Source organism: Triplophysa dalaica, chromosome 3 (genome assembly GCF_015846415.1).
Source record: "Triplophysa dalaica isolate WHDGS20190420 chromosome 3, ASM1584641v1, whole genome shotgun sequence".
Classification (NCBI taxonomy): Eukaryota; Metazoa; Chordata; class Actinopteri; order Cypriniformes; family Nemacheilidae; genus Triplophysa; species Triplophysa dalaica.
Genome location: NC_079544.1, coordinates 13,750,502 through 13,768,079, shown reverse-complemented (window position 1 = coordinate 13,768,079; position 17,578 = coordinate 13,750,502). Strand labels below are relative to the sequence as shown.

The window sequence follows — 17,578 nt, the reverse complement described above, 5'->3', positions numbered from 1 at the left end:
AGCATACACAGCATAACTAGCCATCTCTGTGATTCAGACATCTGCATTTCATCCTCTTTTTTTCAAGATCTAATTAATAATTCCAGTGGCAGATGGCTGCGCACACCCTCCGGATATATTGCGATAACAGACAAAAGCCGCCCAACCACATAACGATTGGCTGAAATTCAGATGTTGCAGAAAGTCTCTCAGCCAATGAATGCACATCCCATGACTTCAATGACCGAGGCACACTTTCTACATGCCGCACCCCCTGATCGCTTTGCCTTTGGTGTACATGATGATTCTCCTCTTGTTAAGACAGAGCGAGGGAACAGACGTCTTTTATCATGTAGATAGCTCATCCAGCTGCCCCTCACAATGGCTGCCCTGCACATGGTTCTTTATAAAGAAGTCTGTTTCACGGGACAGAAAGTCTGTGTGTGGTGTTTTGAGGGGGGTGGGTGGCTACACAAAAGGCCAAACAAACTGCAGTCTTTTGTGTGCGTAGTGCTGGGGGTGGCTCACCATGCCCTCGAATCCCACTCTGTAAAGGTTCTTGGCCCCGTTGTCCCAGAGGACGTAGGCTGCACTGTGGGGGCTGGAAGCACTCCAGTCCTGGATCTCTGTCACCTGAAAGAGAGAACGATGTTAAAGAAGAGCAAGAGAAAAGGATCCAGAGAAGATAAAGCACGTGTGAGAATGGCAGAGGGCAGTTACTCTTTAAAATTACAATGGTTTTTGAACATACCACACTCAAGTAACAACTACACTCAGGATCATTCAGCAAGCCCCAGGACCCCAAACATCTTAATAAAGACTATGGATTGTGAAACTAGAAATGTGCCTTTGTTAAAAGTTGCAATTAACGAAGGCACCGCAGCACAGCAATGGCTGCTCACTGCTCTTGATGTGTGTTACTCGCTGCTGTGTGTGTGCACTTGGATGGGTTAAATTCAGAGCACAAAATCCGAGTATGGAACACCATAGTTGGCCTCACATCACATCACCTCACATTAAAGATACTTCACTCAAAAATGAAAATTCTGTCATCATTACCTTTACTCTGTGTGCTCATAACAAAGCAAACAACAAACTGAAACAGTGTTTATTCACATTTTTTTACTCAAAAATTTGTTCTGGTGCATTTAACATCTCTCAGAAGTAAAAAATTAATGAAGCGTAACATTCAAACATTAAAACTTATATTAAGGACAGCAAGTATTTATGGGGTAGGATTTGTGTGTGAAAACTATCTTTGTAAAACAGACTTGCATTTGCACATTTTGCTCCAGTTGACATGATGGAGCGCTACACACTGCAGCTTTATGAAGGAACGCTTTTCATGTAATAATTAAAGAGCAAAGCTGAACATTTTGAGGAATTACCTTCCCTCTTCTGCCATTTCCACCATCCTGATCCTCCCACTGCCAATCCACTCCCCGAACTACCCGTCCTCCTGCAAAGATGCCTCGGGCTGTGATCTTCTTGGACTTTCGACGAGATTCCAGAAGAACTCTGTGTACACACATAAAAGTAAAATTACTAGAGGCAAAATGAAAAACAGATCAAGCAATCAGGAGCAGAGAAATTACTTCTTTGGAACTGTAAGTAGTATAACATAAATGAGAAAAGTAAAAAACAATTACCACATTATTAAAGTTGGAGGTGAATAAAACAGTTTATCAGAGAATAACTTTCTGCTACATCTCACAAACAGCTTTGAGAACCAGAAGCTCCAAACTCTGACTCAAGAGCCAACCAAGGTTGCCAACAAATAAACACTACAATGTCTAACACGTAAGACTTCCCAGACCATCAGCCCAGAAAAAAGTGATCCATTCAATGGGGGACAACAAACAAACAGTTCTGCGAGCTGAAAAATGTACTACCTGTGGGCTTGAAAGGATAGAATTAGCAACTGGAAACCAAAATATAAAACAGCAGCTGCCAAAGGAATCACCCAGCAACATCACAGCAAAGCCTGACTTCTTCACTCTCTTTGTCATCTGTACCGCAGGAATCCTTCTCACCAGGGAAATAGAGTCACGCTTATTTGAAAGGGGACCAGCTGTTGAGCTGACCTATTGTTTCTTTCAGCTCATGTAGAGGGCAGTTATGGATGGCTGCCATGAGAAACGTCTTAACAACTGCGAGACTTCTTAATAGCCTAACCATATGGAGACAATGAAAGAGATTACTGAAGCCGGTAAATGGAATAGATGGCAACTCTAGACACAAAATAGCAGCTTTGTATTTCATTTAAAAAAGTTTACTAAATTAGCATAAGTCTAATACTAAGGTAATATTTTTTTTATAAAGAGCCAACATCTATCCTACTGGCAGACTGTGAATCCTACAATATAGACTGAAAAGCCCCCCAAAATCTTTAAGATAATAATAATATTAACGCATTTTATGATCATCATAACAGTTTTACATTAGCAAAATCCTCCGACAGATGACTTTGCAAATCTGACCTATATTTTAACTACTCTGATATTATGACTATTTCAAATATGTTTCTGAACTCTGGTCTCTATAGTTAAAATAAATCATGTGGTCAATTAAAGACACCTGGTAGATGACAAACAGGGTACATCGTTCCCAAAGCAATGTAATCAAATAAAGATCTGTGAGCTCAAGCACAGTCCAACGCAGACCTACACAAGCATCCACATTTCTTAATTTAGTTTACTCAAAGGAGTTGTGCTTACACAAGTCACCCACATCAATCTACTCACTGACCTGTGATGCAACATTATACTATATTCTGTATTCTCTCTGAACTCCAGCCAGCGAAGGAGTGACTGTTTCCTGGCAACAATAGCACATCACTGAAGGGAATGCTGCATGCCTCAATAACTATAACTGCCCAAAGAAGCTTCCTCAGGTACATTGGGAATAACGTCTGGCCTCCATGCTAACTTATTTTTCAAGGAGCACTGTAGCCCATGACTTATAATTTTAGGAGTACAAGCAAAAAAACTAGGGGAACACCTTAAATCAGCCTGCATTGCAATTATTCACATTTTCCAACCCAAACATTGTAATACTGACACTGACAAGGAAGTTACTTGATGACAGCAGATTTGGTTCTGCTTATTTAAAAAGAGTCTACAGAGAAGCTTTGTTATTGATTGGTGCTAAATAGAGAGACTGAATAATCTGAATTCATTTGAACGGACAGAAATTGTGCTTCTCAAAATGTATATATTTAATTGGTTACAGTGTTACAGATTAAAGCAAAATGAAAGGTCTTGTGTTATAACGTTTTTGGATTCCTCATGTTCACCTAACATATGTAAATGTTACTTCAACGAAGACTTAACCAGAGCATATGTTGTTCATTCTTACAGTGAACGGATTAGAAATGATCCTCCACGGTTAGTTTCATTTTAAACGTGTCAAATATCAAATCATTCGTCCTTGGGCTGAAGAAAACAGCAACTCGTAGTAATGACTCGCAGTCTCTCGTAGTAATGCTGTTTGCACTCACATTGTGCGTGTTTGCATACTTGTCCTGGATTGTGCGCATGCACTGCAGCAGGAAACAGTGACACGTGACTATCCAACACATCCTGCACTGGTCTTGGGCTCGCGTTCTATTCGTCTTTCCACAATAAAAAACAACTAGAAGAAATTACAAATTTGTAGGTCGCACATGCACGATAATTTGTAAAAAAAAAAAAATGCTTGTGCTGCCTCGAAATCTGGTCGAAAAAGACAACCATTTTAACGCAGTCTGGAGCCCTGAATGTCAAGGAGTCAAGCCCAGAGGGAGCAGAGCCATACTCAACTCTAGGGCTGTGTTCAAAATATTTATTTGGCGACACATAGTCATGAGCTCCTAACGATGCGTGCATCAATACATCTGCCTTCTTATCGATTCTGCTGCACTTTTGAAATTAGCCAAATATTATACGAAAAAATTTGTGTAACATTTATTAGTTGTGTAAAGGGTTGATCGAAGTTCATGATTCCTCTAATGATTCTATATGCATGTGACCACACGTTTATGCATATATTCATATTTATTTGTTATACATATAGTCTATTTGTAAAACACATGCATATTGCGTATGATGAAGCCTAGAAACCCTAGAAACTGTTTTAGAAACAAGCGGGGTCTGTATAAGGACTTGATCTTCTGTAACTTTATACTCTTCTCAAAACTACTTTATTTGTCAGAACTAGTTTGATTTGATGAGTAGTTATGAATTCCAACTTTCTGCAAGAATATTTTGCTCCAAATCTGTCATAAGAAATGTGATCAAAAATTGACCCGTATCGTGATACGTATCGCATCGTGGCCTTGTATCGGGATGCGTATCGTATTGAGATTGTTGTTTGTGATACACAGCCCTACTCACCTCTCACTGCCAGGAGTGGTGATGCGGTAGAACCTGTGGCGCAAGTGGTGCTTGTCACCATGGTAACAGGTAGTGCAGAGGTCATAGTTGGTGCACTCTGCACATTTCCATCGGATCCCAATGATGGGCTGCTGCCGACAGGTGTCACACATGGTGCCATCATGCTTGATTCCTGTAACGTAGTAAATGAGTGTATAAGAGTTAGTGGCTTGACTTATTTCTTCTTGAATGGCCATCTATAGAAGTTAAGTGAAGGTGACCTATTTGTCAGATATGGTGACCCATTCCCGAAAGGTGACCTTTGCATTTAACCCATCCAGTGAGTAGTGAAAACACGCACAGCAATATGTGAACATACTGGACCCTGAGCAGCGGGCAGCTATCACTGCAGCGCCCGGGGAGCAAGTAGGGGTAAGGTGCCTTGCTCAAGGAAATCTCAGTCATTACCCGCCGGCCCTAAGAATCAAACAGGCAACCTTCTGGTCAACTCTCTAACTATAATGCCACGACTGGATTTTATATAAAGGTCAATAAGCCATGTTCATTGAAATACGTACACAAAAATGTAGACCGAACTGTTTTGAAAAGTTGCCATACCCTGTGGTATAAAAAACCATTGATATGCATACCTTATTTCAATAATTACATAGAACATTGTTATTCTTAGTAATTAATTTCACACAGCGGAGCCATTTATAATATTAAAACTGGTGAAGGTTATATATATTTTTCTTAAACATTTAAGAAATTGTGATCAGCTCCAACAGACAAGAAAGCTTATGCAAGCATTTTAATACAAAAACGTGTTGACTAAAATGTCTGGGTGACTGACGAATCCGAATAGACGATACTGTACACACAAACGACGTATTACTAATAACGTTACATGTTTGGTGATTTGGTGTCGTATCAGGTAAGTCTCACCTGTGGGTGCACTGTCTAAGATCCTCACATCATACGCTCCTGAGCAGCGGTAATTAGCGGCCGTGCCGTTATCCCACACCACAACCACCTCCTCCGGGCTCTCAAAACTCCTCACGGTGCCGACGTGACCCTCTCCTCCGTCCTGTTTACCCCACTTCCAGTCTGGCCCGCGGATAACTCGAGCGCCGACTCCTTCCATCATGACTCTGTTATTCCTACCGGTGGTCATTTACGAGCAAGTATGGCGATAGAGAAGAATTTAGCTAGCCCTCTAGCCAGCTCTGTAAATAAAGTATTTAAAATGGATTAACTCCCCCCTTATTACATATGGGTCAGTGACCGAAGAGAAAATGATAACGTATCGATAAAGCCATAAAAGGTGGCCTGTTTAAAATGATTTAATCGCCACACGATAGACTTTTAACAGAGAACAATTAAAAACAATGCAAGACCAGGTCGAGCCACAACAAGCGATTTGGTGACAAACGTTATCAAGTAAACCGTCTCGTTACGTGTCGTTTACAAAACCAAGTTAACAGAATTAACTTAAGTGTCATTATATTATGCTAAACGTTACATTTCGGTCTCTAACGGCCCGTCTATTGGCGGAGGCTAACGTTAGTTAGCTAATTTGGGCTATAGCTAACCTCCTTAAAGTTGTAAGTGTTCACAAGACGTCGACGAAAACACGTCTATCTTTTTCAAAGAAAAACATCCGTCTTCGTTATTAAGAAATTACAAAAAACATTGTAACTTTGCAGTGTTGCTCGAGACGCTCAACAGATGGTCCAACTTCGCGTGAAGCGATAATGTCTGCGCGAGCTACTCTCCCTTAAGTTACAAGCTTCTGCAAAAGCTCCGAGTGCAGCGGATTTGCTTTAATTACAGACAATTCTTGAATAAATGCATGTATGTCAAATTAATCGCATTACCTCAGGGATGAAACAAATTACGTTACACACACGCGTTGGTAAACAACAGCCACATATCCACGGAAGACCTTTGTTAGGGCTTTCCCAATAATTCCATATACAGGACTCGAAATCTGTAAATCGCCAAGCGTTATGTGATTAATCGTGAAAGGTAACCTTAAAGCATGTGCAAAAATGTCAAAATAGCCGAAAAAGCGCTCTTGTTGGGCATTTCATTGGGCTGCAACTAAAGATGAACGCGTCGCCATTATTATCAGTCAGAGCTGAGCCAACGGAGGTGGGACTACTGTTTGGGATCCAACAGATCTCGTGGCGTAAAATGACGTCACGTCAGGATTTAAAGCGATAAAATCCAAACGCACGTTTCTGTAGTGTACGACTATTTTTAACACGAATTTATTTTCATGTAGTCTTCTCGATTATTACCATGGTTATATATGCAGATAATATTTTTTGACTAAGTATTTTACTTTTTAATTTGGTTATCGTCCCTAGATTATAGAGTAAACACAATGTAAGCCAAAAAGCAAAACATTCATGTTGACTAATTTCATGTTGTTTTGACTCTACAAGATTAAGTTGTTGTTTTCATTATTCTTATTTTTTAGCTGAGACAGGAGTACTAAAGCGAAACTTTTAGCATATGTCTAAATACCCACAGTTGTGATCTCTGCACTTCACTTGAGAACTTTGAAGGTGCGTCCCAGTGTGATGGATGCGCACTTCGAGGCCTGCATACGTCATAAAGGCTGTCTTATTTCAGTTTAAAACACTGTCAAGTTAACATTTGAAGATTTTTGTGCAAAAAACAGATCAAATTTTTTTATTTTATCAAGTTTTTATTGTGTTTTATTTGTTGTGAGTAGCCACTGCCTAAATGTATCTGCAAAATTGTGAATCGTGCTAAAAATGTGTATACAGTCAAATAATTTCATTTTCATGATCAAGGATTTGTCTTGCCAAATTGTCTTAACTGTGATTTGACGATATAAATGTGATCAAATTAAACCAAGGCAAACTCGTTATTGTCAACTGTCATTCTTGTCTTTCTCTAATGCACGGCTAGCCATGGATGATCCCTCTTATACCATGGTAATTTGCCAAGTTAAAAACAAGTTAAATCTGTTATTGATGTTTATAGTGCACTTTTTGATCAGACTGGTGAAAATGAAAGTTATTTGGTTATTTTTATCAGTTACGGCACATTAGTTCTAGCATATACAAAGATGGTTGAATTACCTGCACTGTACATGTCTCCACCTAGTGAAGCTGCGAGAGTCCAGAAGCTGAAAAACAGCAGTGTTACCCACAATTGCTGAGGAATATAGCGAATCTTTAATAGATTCAAAGAAATTATGAGCAGATGAAGTGGGATCCACCCAGAACCCAAATGCAAAAGGACATAACTGCCAGAGGGTTGATCTTTGCAAAGAAATACAGGGCCACTTTTAGTCCCAGACTGGGGAGGCAACGTTGACAACAAGAAGCATTTCAATGATCATTGGCATTGCAAAGTCCGATCTGTAAGTGTGCATCTGTTCTGGGTGACATAACAAGGGCAGAATCAGAAAAGTTTTCAGAATCAAGTATTTAGACAGACCATGGTTTAAAAGCCTTTAACCAATTCCAGCAGCTATTGACAGTCAATGCAAAGCAGAATAGGACAATGCATGATGCAAACTTTAGATTTGGCAACCACTCTGAATGTCATTTTAGTAAGAAAAAGTATACATTAAGGAGTGAATATTGTGTTTATTGTAGTCTCAGAGATCCTTCATGTTCTTCTCTTTCTGCAGGCTGTTGTACTGCAGTATTGGGTGGGAAGGCTGTGTTGCTCTATCTTTAGCTCTGAAATCAAACCCTTCACACCTGAGAGAACTTAATCTGAATGGTAACAAACAAATGGATTTAGGATTGAAGCTGCTCTCTGCTCTACAGAGGAATCCAAAATGTAAACTGGGACAAATTACAGTAAATTTCTGACTCAGAACCTTTATATTTTCAATGCACTGGCCATGCATTTACTTTCATTTTAAAACAGATTTGTGTGAATTGTCTGATTTTCTCTTTACTTTAGAGCATCTGACCTGTAACAGTAATATTTTGGACGCTGGTAAATCAACTGCTGTGTGTCTTGAGCAGCACGGTCGGCTGGACTAACACATTTTAATCTAGCCAGTACATGTAGTAGTAGATTAAGTGAAGGATGTTATGAAGATGTGCACACATAGAAACTTGAACATGTATCCAGTAGTGCAGATGAAGAACACTGAAATATTTTCTTGTTGAAATTAAAAAGTTGTTTTACTGGTTTCGAAGGTACATTATGGATCAACATTGGACCTTAGAACCAGGGCCCGTCTTTTCAAAAGTAATCCAGTGGGATTTCGGATCACAGATTGGATAAAATCTTGTAAATGTGTTTTTCAAAAGCAAGAGTGATTCCAAACTAAGATCATAGCATGTAATCTTATTTTATGTTTGATCTGGCCCGTTCAAAACTTTGAATTCGGTTTGGGATTAATTTGATAAAAAAAAAACAGGATTATCCTGATGCCATCAAAAGGGTTGATTCAGTTGTGATTTTTCTAACCAAATAAAATCAGAGAGTTTTTTCAAGTGAATAATCACAAAATCAATGTTTACTGATGATGTATACATTTTTTTTCATATTTGAAGCATATATGAACCATGTCACATTTAATGAGATATGGTAAACAACAACAAAAATAATTATATTCTCAAAGCTATCAGCTGTCAAATAAATGTCACTATTGCTCACAGTTCTATAATTCCACAGTATATTAATGGCGATGACAACAAAAAATATACACAGTCATTCAGTAGCCTAGTTAAAAGTAATTTCTCACAATTGCATCTCTAATTACATGTCCAGTGTGTCCTTCATTATGTAAGAACATTGACAGCTGTTCTGGTTCAACAACCGAATTGGGATCCATCAAAATTGTCATCAAGAGGGACATGACGCCTGGTGGCGATGTTGTGCAAAACAATACAGGCAAGGTTTATGTTGCATGCCACCTTGGGTTGTACTCCCAAGTAGTAGAGGAAATGCAGAGGAAATGTTTGTCCTGGACTTGACTACAGCGATTGAGGAGGAAGAAAGATCCCCAGTGGACAGTCCAAGACGTTCCTACAAGAAAATGCAAATATCCCTTTGCTACAAAACAGGATGGTGACAGCCATGGGTTGCTTCTGAAATGGGAAACCGAAAGAGCAGACGTACAAATTGAACTGGGAAAAGAACAAATCTTACTTACCCAACTGCAGCAGAAAAAAAGTACAGATGGAGATACATCTCCTAAAGGCAGAAATGGACAGAGCTGGTATCTGTCCTGTAAATGATTTTTTGACTTATGGATCGCATTGTTTTTGTTTTGTTTTTTAACATTATAACAAAATAAGTTATGTAAGGAAATGTAACTGTAAATAAACGTGGCACACATTTGTTATGTTGTCTTTATTAAAAACTAATATAATAAACGTGACAAATAAAGTAACAATGAACTTTACCATTTTACAAAATAATCCATTAAACCACACTGTTGTTTAATATAATCGAATGTCCGCGACAATATTGTCGCAGGATATATTACGTTGGAGTCCGAAATTGTTCACTCATTTCCATTCACTTCTTCCCCATATAGTGGACTATGTAGAATTCGCTATATAGTGGATAGTGCATGAGTGAACAAGTGAGCGAATTCGGACGCAGTTTTATTCGAATCATTCCACGAACTGATGTAGATTTGTGGGGGTGTGGTTACAAGGGGCGTTTCGGGCACGTCTGGGTGAGCATCCGCTTTTGTATAGAATGCATCTTTTGTTCCCACACTTAAATGTTTGCAATTGTAAATGTCTAATACATGCAAGGGGAAATTATAACACACCAAGGACACAGAAAAACACATATTCTTCCTCGTGATTTAGTTTAGCTGTATTCTGTATGTAGATGTATTCTGTTCTGCCTATATTTACGCAGCAGTTTGAGGGGGTTTCCGTATAACAGTGGACTTATTAACTATTGCTATATTAAAATATCTCTGGAAAAACTAGTTATAGCGTTCGAACTTTTATTTTGCCTTTCTCCGTTCCGGATGTTGTATAGCGTCAGGTTGACGACTCTTCACAGTGTCAACGAGGCTAACGTAACTAGTTGAACGGAAGAGGACAATAGTGGAGGACATTACTTGTAATGTCAAATTAATAAACTCTTGTCGTCAAACGTTTGTCATCACCTAATCAGAAATGTTTGCTCTTTCAACTTCCCTACAGCCGCAGGTAACCAATCTAGTCTGTTATCAATATTTGCTTTCGTTACCGAACATATTCGTGGCTAGCCGGTTAGCTGACATGGTCTAACTTTATGACACATGTTAAGGCTGAGAACCTGGGCGAATACTTTATAACCATCTTGCAGTGTGTTCGTTTGTGTTTTGGTATTTTGCTAGGGCAGTCATTGTGATTTATTATTGGTTTGTATGATTCGTGCTCATAGTGTCATTGTTGGGCCGTGGTGTCAGTAACGTAACTGCTGTTAGGTAACTGCGCGTGCAGCATTTCACATCACATTGTTTTGCTCTGACAAACGCTAGATAACCATCATACTTCTTATAAAAAGGGTACATTGTAAAATAGTTATTGTGGTTATTATTTTAAGTAAGCTAATGGAGGACTTTTATTTTAAATTGACTTGGTTTTACTGTTTTAAGGTGACAGTCCAGCTGAGTCACTTGATCAATGCCCTGAAAGGTTCAGTAAGCAGCAGTACTTCAGCTAGTCACAAACACAGAGAGAACACAACTGAACCAGATCAAAACAGCACAGAGGTAAGTGAATGCATACAATGCAACCATAAGCATGATTCCAGGTGCTGTAGCAACTCGCAAAAATTGTTCCCATGTGTCCTTCCTCTGTTATCTCTTCATTTGTGGTGATGTACTGAGAAGCCATCATGGAGATTGACGGATTTAGGTGTGACAGATATAGGGATCGGTCAGTTGAATGATCTGGTGGAGAGGCTTCTGCCCTGTGTGACTCCCAGTGAATCTTCTTCACCCCTGGGGACTTCACCCAATATCTGGAGGACTTCCCATCTCTCATCAGATTCTTTTTTTCTCAACAAACATGGTGAGACAGATACATAATACCATTTCGGTCTATTATTAGTCTGGGTGTGGAGCTATGCAACTTTCTCATTTTGTGTTGCTGTTGTGTAATGTAACTTTAACTTTGTCATGTTTTACCAGCCAAAACTTTTGAATGTGAGAAAAGTTTGTTATTCAACTGGATATTGTTAAGAAAGCTTCTGACAAGTTTCTGGATGTTAAAATTAGTGTTTTAATGTTGTTGTTGCTTGCTAATAATTCCAATTTATCCATCTGTTTAATGTCTTTACAGTTATGTGAAAAATAGAATAGTGAGTATAAATGAGTAGGCATTTTTGACTTTTAACTAGTAGTGAATATAATATACCTAACCAAACAGTCTTTCTTTTCAACAGGGTTTTCAAGAATGGGTGGCGGTACTCCCTTGTTCTCAAAGCAGAACAAATCACCTCTCCAAACACTGTGCACAGACCTCAAATATTTGCCATGTAAAGTGTGCAATTTCATTGTAAATATTCAGCTTTCACATAGTAAATGGGCAGCTTATTTGAAAATGATTATGTATGTTTGATGTTATTTGTATTTTCAGTGTTGGTCCCAAATCGAGGCTTTAAAACTCTGAAGTCCCGAACACGTCGTCTGCAGGGAGGCTTTGATAGTCCAGTGGAGCCTGAAGGATTTACACCATCCTTTATGAAGGTCGCCTCATAATAACTTTTTTTTCACAAGAGACACTGCTATACTAGATTCTGAGTATTCTAGAAAAGAGCTCATTATTACTCTGCTGGAGTTTAATTGTATTTTTATAACAGCTGTCTGGTTGTACATGATTCCCTACATGTTTACTTTAAGTCTGCCTCTTCTGCACTGAAACTCACTTTAAAAAAACGAATAATGTATTGTGAAGAATGTACAAATTGTATTTTTTCCCTGTAAACCTGTTTCATTATGTATTTTTAAACATTGTAAGTATGTTTATAAAAATATATTTATTTCTAAAATGTTTAGATTATAGTTTTTGTTTTTGCGCTTTAGGGCTTCCTCACACGAGACAAAGGCTCAGATGTTGAAACTCTGGACAAGCTCCTTAAAAACAAAAATATACCTGATGGTCAGCATGATGCTTTTAAAACTGGTTTTGCAGAAGGTTTCCTCAAAGCTCAGGCCCTAACACAGAGAACACAAGGTATGTTGTATTAAACTAACAACAAAAAAACAATTCAGTCCAGATGTTTTCTAGTGCTGTCTTTTTTTCATTGTTGCATAAATATTTCTATGTTTTACCTTTCATCTTTAAAAGAATCATTGAGGAGGACACGGCTGATTCTGTTGGTGCTCTTGTTGGTCGGCCTATATGGGCTCTCAAAAACACCTTTCTTATCAGGTAATATTCCCATAGGTGCATTTGCATGTCTGGTTGGTGTTGATCTGGTGTTGAGTGTACTCTATGTGTATCATGTCTGGCAGTTGCTTTAATATAGACAGTTAAACTGCCGTTAATGTTTTGTAGGTTTCGATCTATCAGATCCTAATTTTTTTATTTGCATTGTGGTTTTAAGAGTGCTCCATAGTGCTTTGTGTGCGAGTGTGTTTGGTGTGTGAATTGTAATGTAATGTAACGGTTCCGGACAGTGCGATTCCGAACCACATCAGGCCTGGACTCTGCAGTGGACCCTGTCCAGATGAAGAATGTCACCTTCGAGCATGTGAAGGGAGTGGAGGAGGCCAAGAATGAGTTACAGGAGGTGGTGGAGTTTCTCCGCAACCCACAGAAGTTCACTGTTTTGGGAGGAAAGCTGCCTAAAGGCAAGACTTCATGTTTGTTTAAAGACTTGTCTGCTTAAAACAGTTTTCCAGGTTTTACACGTCAATAGAAACAAACTTAAAAACCCATGACACAGACATTGGTTCTATAATGTAACTTTCTATAATGTTAAGTGCAATGTGATGGAGCTAAACATTACCAATGCAAATACCTTGGTCTTTTGGATCTCTTTTGCAGGTATTTTGTTGGTGGGGCCTCCGGGTACAGGAAAGACCCTGCTGGCTCGTGCTGTTGCAGGCGAGGCAGATGTGCCGTTCTACTATGCGTCTGGCTCAGAGTTTGATGAGATGTTTGTTGGGGTCGGTGCCAGTCGAATCAGAAACCTTTTCAGTGAGTATCTCAAGAGTCTTGAGTGCTGTCACATCTGATGAGCTTTGTGTGATTTAAGCTTTCTATCATAGCGCAATGACTGTTTGCCTCATCTGTAAATAAATGTAGAAGAATTAATAAAGATATGAAGGCTTTTTTGCATTAAAGTGTTCCTGATGTGTACTTTCTTTAGGAGAGGCAAAAAGTAACGCTCCTTGTGTCATCTTCATTGATGAGCTGGATAGTGTCGGAGGCAAGAGGATTGAGTCTCCCATGCACCCCTATTCTAGACAGACTATCAATCAGCTTCTAGCTGAGATGGATGGGTAAATCATGCACAAGTTACATTACGTCTTATGATTGCAATGCAACTTGAAATTGTTTATTTTGTTACTCCTAGAAGTGTTGCTGTATTTAATAAACTTAATGTTTTATCTTTCCAGGTTTAAGCCAAATGAAGGCGTCATCATAATTGGTGCAACAAACTTCCCCGAAGCTTTGGATAAGTATGTAGTTTTCTTCTGTAAAGAAATTAAAGGGGCACTTAAACTCACTTTAAATAAATATGAATTGATTGATTAATATTTATTGATTCAGTATTAAAAGTATAATTCCAGTATTAAAGTATCTAATAGGGTTACAGCGAAAAATATTCTGATAAAGTACGAGAATTTGTCTGTGAAAGTAAAAACATTCTATGCTTATTGTAAACTATTCTGTTTTAGTTTAGTTTAAAATAGTTTGTGACCCTTTCAAATGTGAGACTGTGAGAAGGTCTGAATGCTCTCCTGTTCTCCAGTGCTCTGATCCGGCCAGGTCGCTTTGATATGCAGGTCACCGTCCCCAGACCAGACGTGAAGGGCCGTACCGAAATTATTAAGTGGTACCTCAAGAAAATCAAAGTGGACTCGGGTGAGTGGCCCAGCAGTGTACCTGCTGCATTGTTCGTAACATATTTATTAGGCCAATTTTCTTGTCAAGTAAACTGGAAGGAATAGTACAGCAAATGCATGTCAACCTTGATTAAGTAAGAACTGCCATCTTGTCTTGATGTCCAGCTGTGGAGGCTCAGGTCATTGCGAGAGGAACAGTGGGCTTCTCTGGTGCTGAGCTGGAGAATCTTGTTAATCAGGCTGCGCTGAAGGCAGCAGTGGATGGAAAGGACATGGTGACCATGAAGGAGCTGGAGTTTGCCAAGGACAAAATACTGATGGGTAAAGCATCTCTCTTAGTTTGCATGTATGAATTCTAATGAAGTCTGAATTAGTCACATTTAGGATTTAAGGATCGATTTAGCAAGCATTAGTTTTGTCCGGTTATGGATGAAGGGTGTAGGTTGAGATAAATTAGTGTTATTCACTTTCGCTGCCCACAGGTCCAGAGCGCAGGAGTGCAGTGATCGATAAGAGGAATAAAGAGATCACAGCATACCACGAGTCAGGACATGCAATTATAGCATACTACACCAAAGACGCCATGCCCATAAATAAAGCCACAATTATGCCAAGAGGTCCCACTTTGGGTCATGTGAGTAACATTGGTTGTTTGTTACGGGTGGTATTAAATCGAAACAAAGCATACACCATATGCCCAAGTAGAGCAACATTGTTTTGTATTGTGATTATTGAAATATTCAATATACTGCTTAGCGCTTAATAAGCATTTCTGCCAAGTCATGTTGGACAACAGCTGTAATTTGCTATGACAGTCGGTCTTGATTTACAGTAGTCTGTTCTGTTCTCTGTAGGTGTCAATGCTTCCAGAGAATGACCGCTGGAGCGAGACGCGCGCTCAACTGCTGGCTCAGATGGATGTCAGCATGGGCGGCAGGGTGGCGGAGGAGCTCATCTTTGGCAATGAGAATATCACCACCGGTGTGTTGCTATGATATTTGGTCTATTGTTGTAATGTCATTCAAAATAAGGTTGGTTTTATTTCATGTGCTGACAATTTGTTATTTGCTCGTAGGAGCTTCAAGTGATTTTGACGGTGCTACAAAAATAGCCAAAATGATGGTGACCCGATTTGGCATGAGTGAAAAGGTTTGTTTTGTCAGACATTATTGTGCATTCAGATTAGACCATAAAATATGAAATTATTCTATGGTTTATCATTTAGTTTATTAATCAAAAAAGTGAGTCATTTTCACATCTAGAGCTTAGACAGTTATTCTGTTGACCATATTGTAAGACAGCATTGCATATAGCCCGGAATGCTTTGGTGGTTTGTATAGGTTATATAGATTTTGATAATAAAATGATTATATTAACATTAGTTAGAATTTAATATCCATACATACAGATTTCTTTATTTTTGTAATTTTTTTGTTCATAGTTGGGAGTCATGACGTACACCGACCTTACCAAACAGAGCCCAGATACACAGGCAGCCATTGAACATGAAGTCCGGACACTTCTGAGGGTAAACTTGACTCTAATGTAACACTTTAATGATTAAAGGCTTAATTGACACAATGTTGAAAATGTACTGTTCATTTCCTCAATGTTTTTAAATAATTTACAAGTTCTCATTTGCTTAGCTTCCCCCTGTCTATGTGTTCGAACTGTCATTTTGTTCTTGAATCATATATTGTTTAGAGGTTTCATCTTAAATATCTGTTTTGTTGTTTTAGGATTCCTATGAGCGTGCTAAAGTGCTCTTGAAGTCTCATGCAAAAGAGCACAAAAATCTGGCCGAGGCTTTACTGCAGTATGAGACTCTTGATGCAAAAGAGATCCAGTTGGTCTTAGAGGGAAAGACGTTAGAAGTCAGATGAGACTTCACCAGGACTGTCAGGCAAAGCAGTGAGAAAAACGGACCCTTTCAAGACATAAATGTACATATGCAACAAAGAGCTGGGTATGTCTCATTTCCCATTGATTATAATTGTTTTAAACACTCATAAAAGGATTACAATGGGATATATCAGTTTTTTTTAGCTTCTATTTCAATGTTTCACTTTACCATTGACTGTAGATGCTGCTTTTTCTGGCATTTAAGTGGAACAGCATTTGATTTGGCATAAATCCATAAACTGTAAGTGACAGTCCAGTTTACTATAAGCCACTAACATACTGCTTTTGACCTTTTCTGAGCCGGGTTGAGTTTGTTTAGTGGCCTTTGGGAACTGTAAAGTTAGTGTATTTTTCATAGAGGGACTGTTTCAAAGCATTTTGGTACTAGAATATTTAAATAATAATGATAATATTTCAAATGGCAACATGAACTCATTCTGTTATTTGCAAATGTTACATTGAAATAAATAGAAGTATTTTTACATTATTTACACACGTTATTATGGGCCATTTCATAAAAACAAATTATTCCTGATTTTGTGCTCGAAGTGTTTTTATTCTGAAATACTCGTTGCTTTACATAATAGCTTTCATTCAAACATGCTACTTGTACACATTAGAAAATGCATTTAATCCAAAACACGCACGACTCTTCCTAGTGATTATATCTGATGTTTATGTTAGATCCAGTGGCCACAGTCAATGGTTTTATTCAGCTTTATTCTATACTTGTGTTATTTATTCATGTACAGTAGCTCTACATTTATGAGTTTACTTGGCCTCCATGTATGTTTGCATTTTACCCAAGCTTATTTTAGTTGTGTATATACAATATATAATAACGATCAATAAAATGAAACAAGGACATTGTATGATTGTATATAAGTGTATAGATTGATTTTAGTCTGAGTTTTGCCTGGTTTGTAATTTTGATTTCTTTTTCGTTTGATGCTCTTCCACATTAAATATTGAATGGGTTAACATGAGCTGAACTAAATAAAGAAAACCGTATACCACAGTTGAAACGGCATGATTGATATTTTCATTTTTGACAGTATCGTCATTAGAGATAATTATTGATTGTCAATGAATGCAAATTTTTTCAACATCAACACAGTTGCCATAGAAGAATTTGGACTGTTCATTTATTTTTTAAGCAAGATATTTCACAATTACAAAATGGTGTTTTAATGTATTTGTCAAATATTGCTGGAACATGGGCCTAGTTGATAAATTACAACTGGTTTAAAACCTACACTAAAAACCAAGCAGAGTTAAACATATTTTTACAAAAAATGACAAAAAAAAGGAA

The 17,578-nt window shown here is 38.3% G+C and overlaps 2 protein-coding genes across 4 annotated transcripts in view; one reads left to right on the top strand and one right to left on the bottom strand.

Moving 5' to 3' along the window:
• mib1 (MIB E3 ubiquitin protein ligase 1) overlaps positions 1-6,864 on the bottom strand; it is a 46,904-nt gene extending 40,040 nt beyond the window's left edge. The window contains exons 1-5 of one of the 3 annotated variants that reach the window (XM_056743079.1): positions 5,924-6,860; positions 5,277-5,557; positions 4,353-4,524; positions 1,368-1,497; positions 508-612 (exon numbers count right to left, since the gene is read on the bottom strand). In XM_056743079.1, the coding sequence (XP_056599057.1) occupies positions 508-612; positions 1,368-1,497; positions 4,353-4,524; positions 5,277-5,505 (636 nt within the window). In that variant the 5' untranslated portion in view covers positions 5,506-5,557; positions 5,924-6,860. Of the gene's footprint in view, positions 1-507; positions 613-1,367; positions 1,498-4,352; positions 4,525-5,276 lie in introns of all 3 variants that reach the window. The other 2 variants (XM_056743078.1, XM_056743080.1) reach the window with 2 other exon arrangements.
• A 3,495-nt stretch (positions 6,865-10,359) lies between these two features.
• Positions 10,360-17,284, top strand: yme1l1b (YME1-like 1b). The gene is made up of 18 exons (XM_056744436.1): positions 10,360-10,510; positions 10,942-11,058; positions 11,179-11,359; positions 11,733-11,825; positions 11,927-12,036; positions 12,373-12,523; positions 12,638-12,721; positions 12,970-13,143; positions 13,340-13,492; positions 13,665-13,797; positions 13,915-13,977; positions 14,271-14,383; positions 14,530-14,685; positions 14,847-14,998; positions 15,219-15,345; positions 15,440-15,513; positions 15,806-15,892; positions 16,104-17,284. Exons 1-18 carry the CDS (start codon positions 10,478-10,480, stop codon positions 16,245-16,247), a joined length of 2,145 nt encoding a protein of 714 aa, XP_056600414.1. The 5' UTR covers positions 10,360-10,477; the 3' UTR covers positions 16,248-17,284.
• Positions 17,285-17,578: the final 294 nt, after the last annotated feature.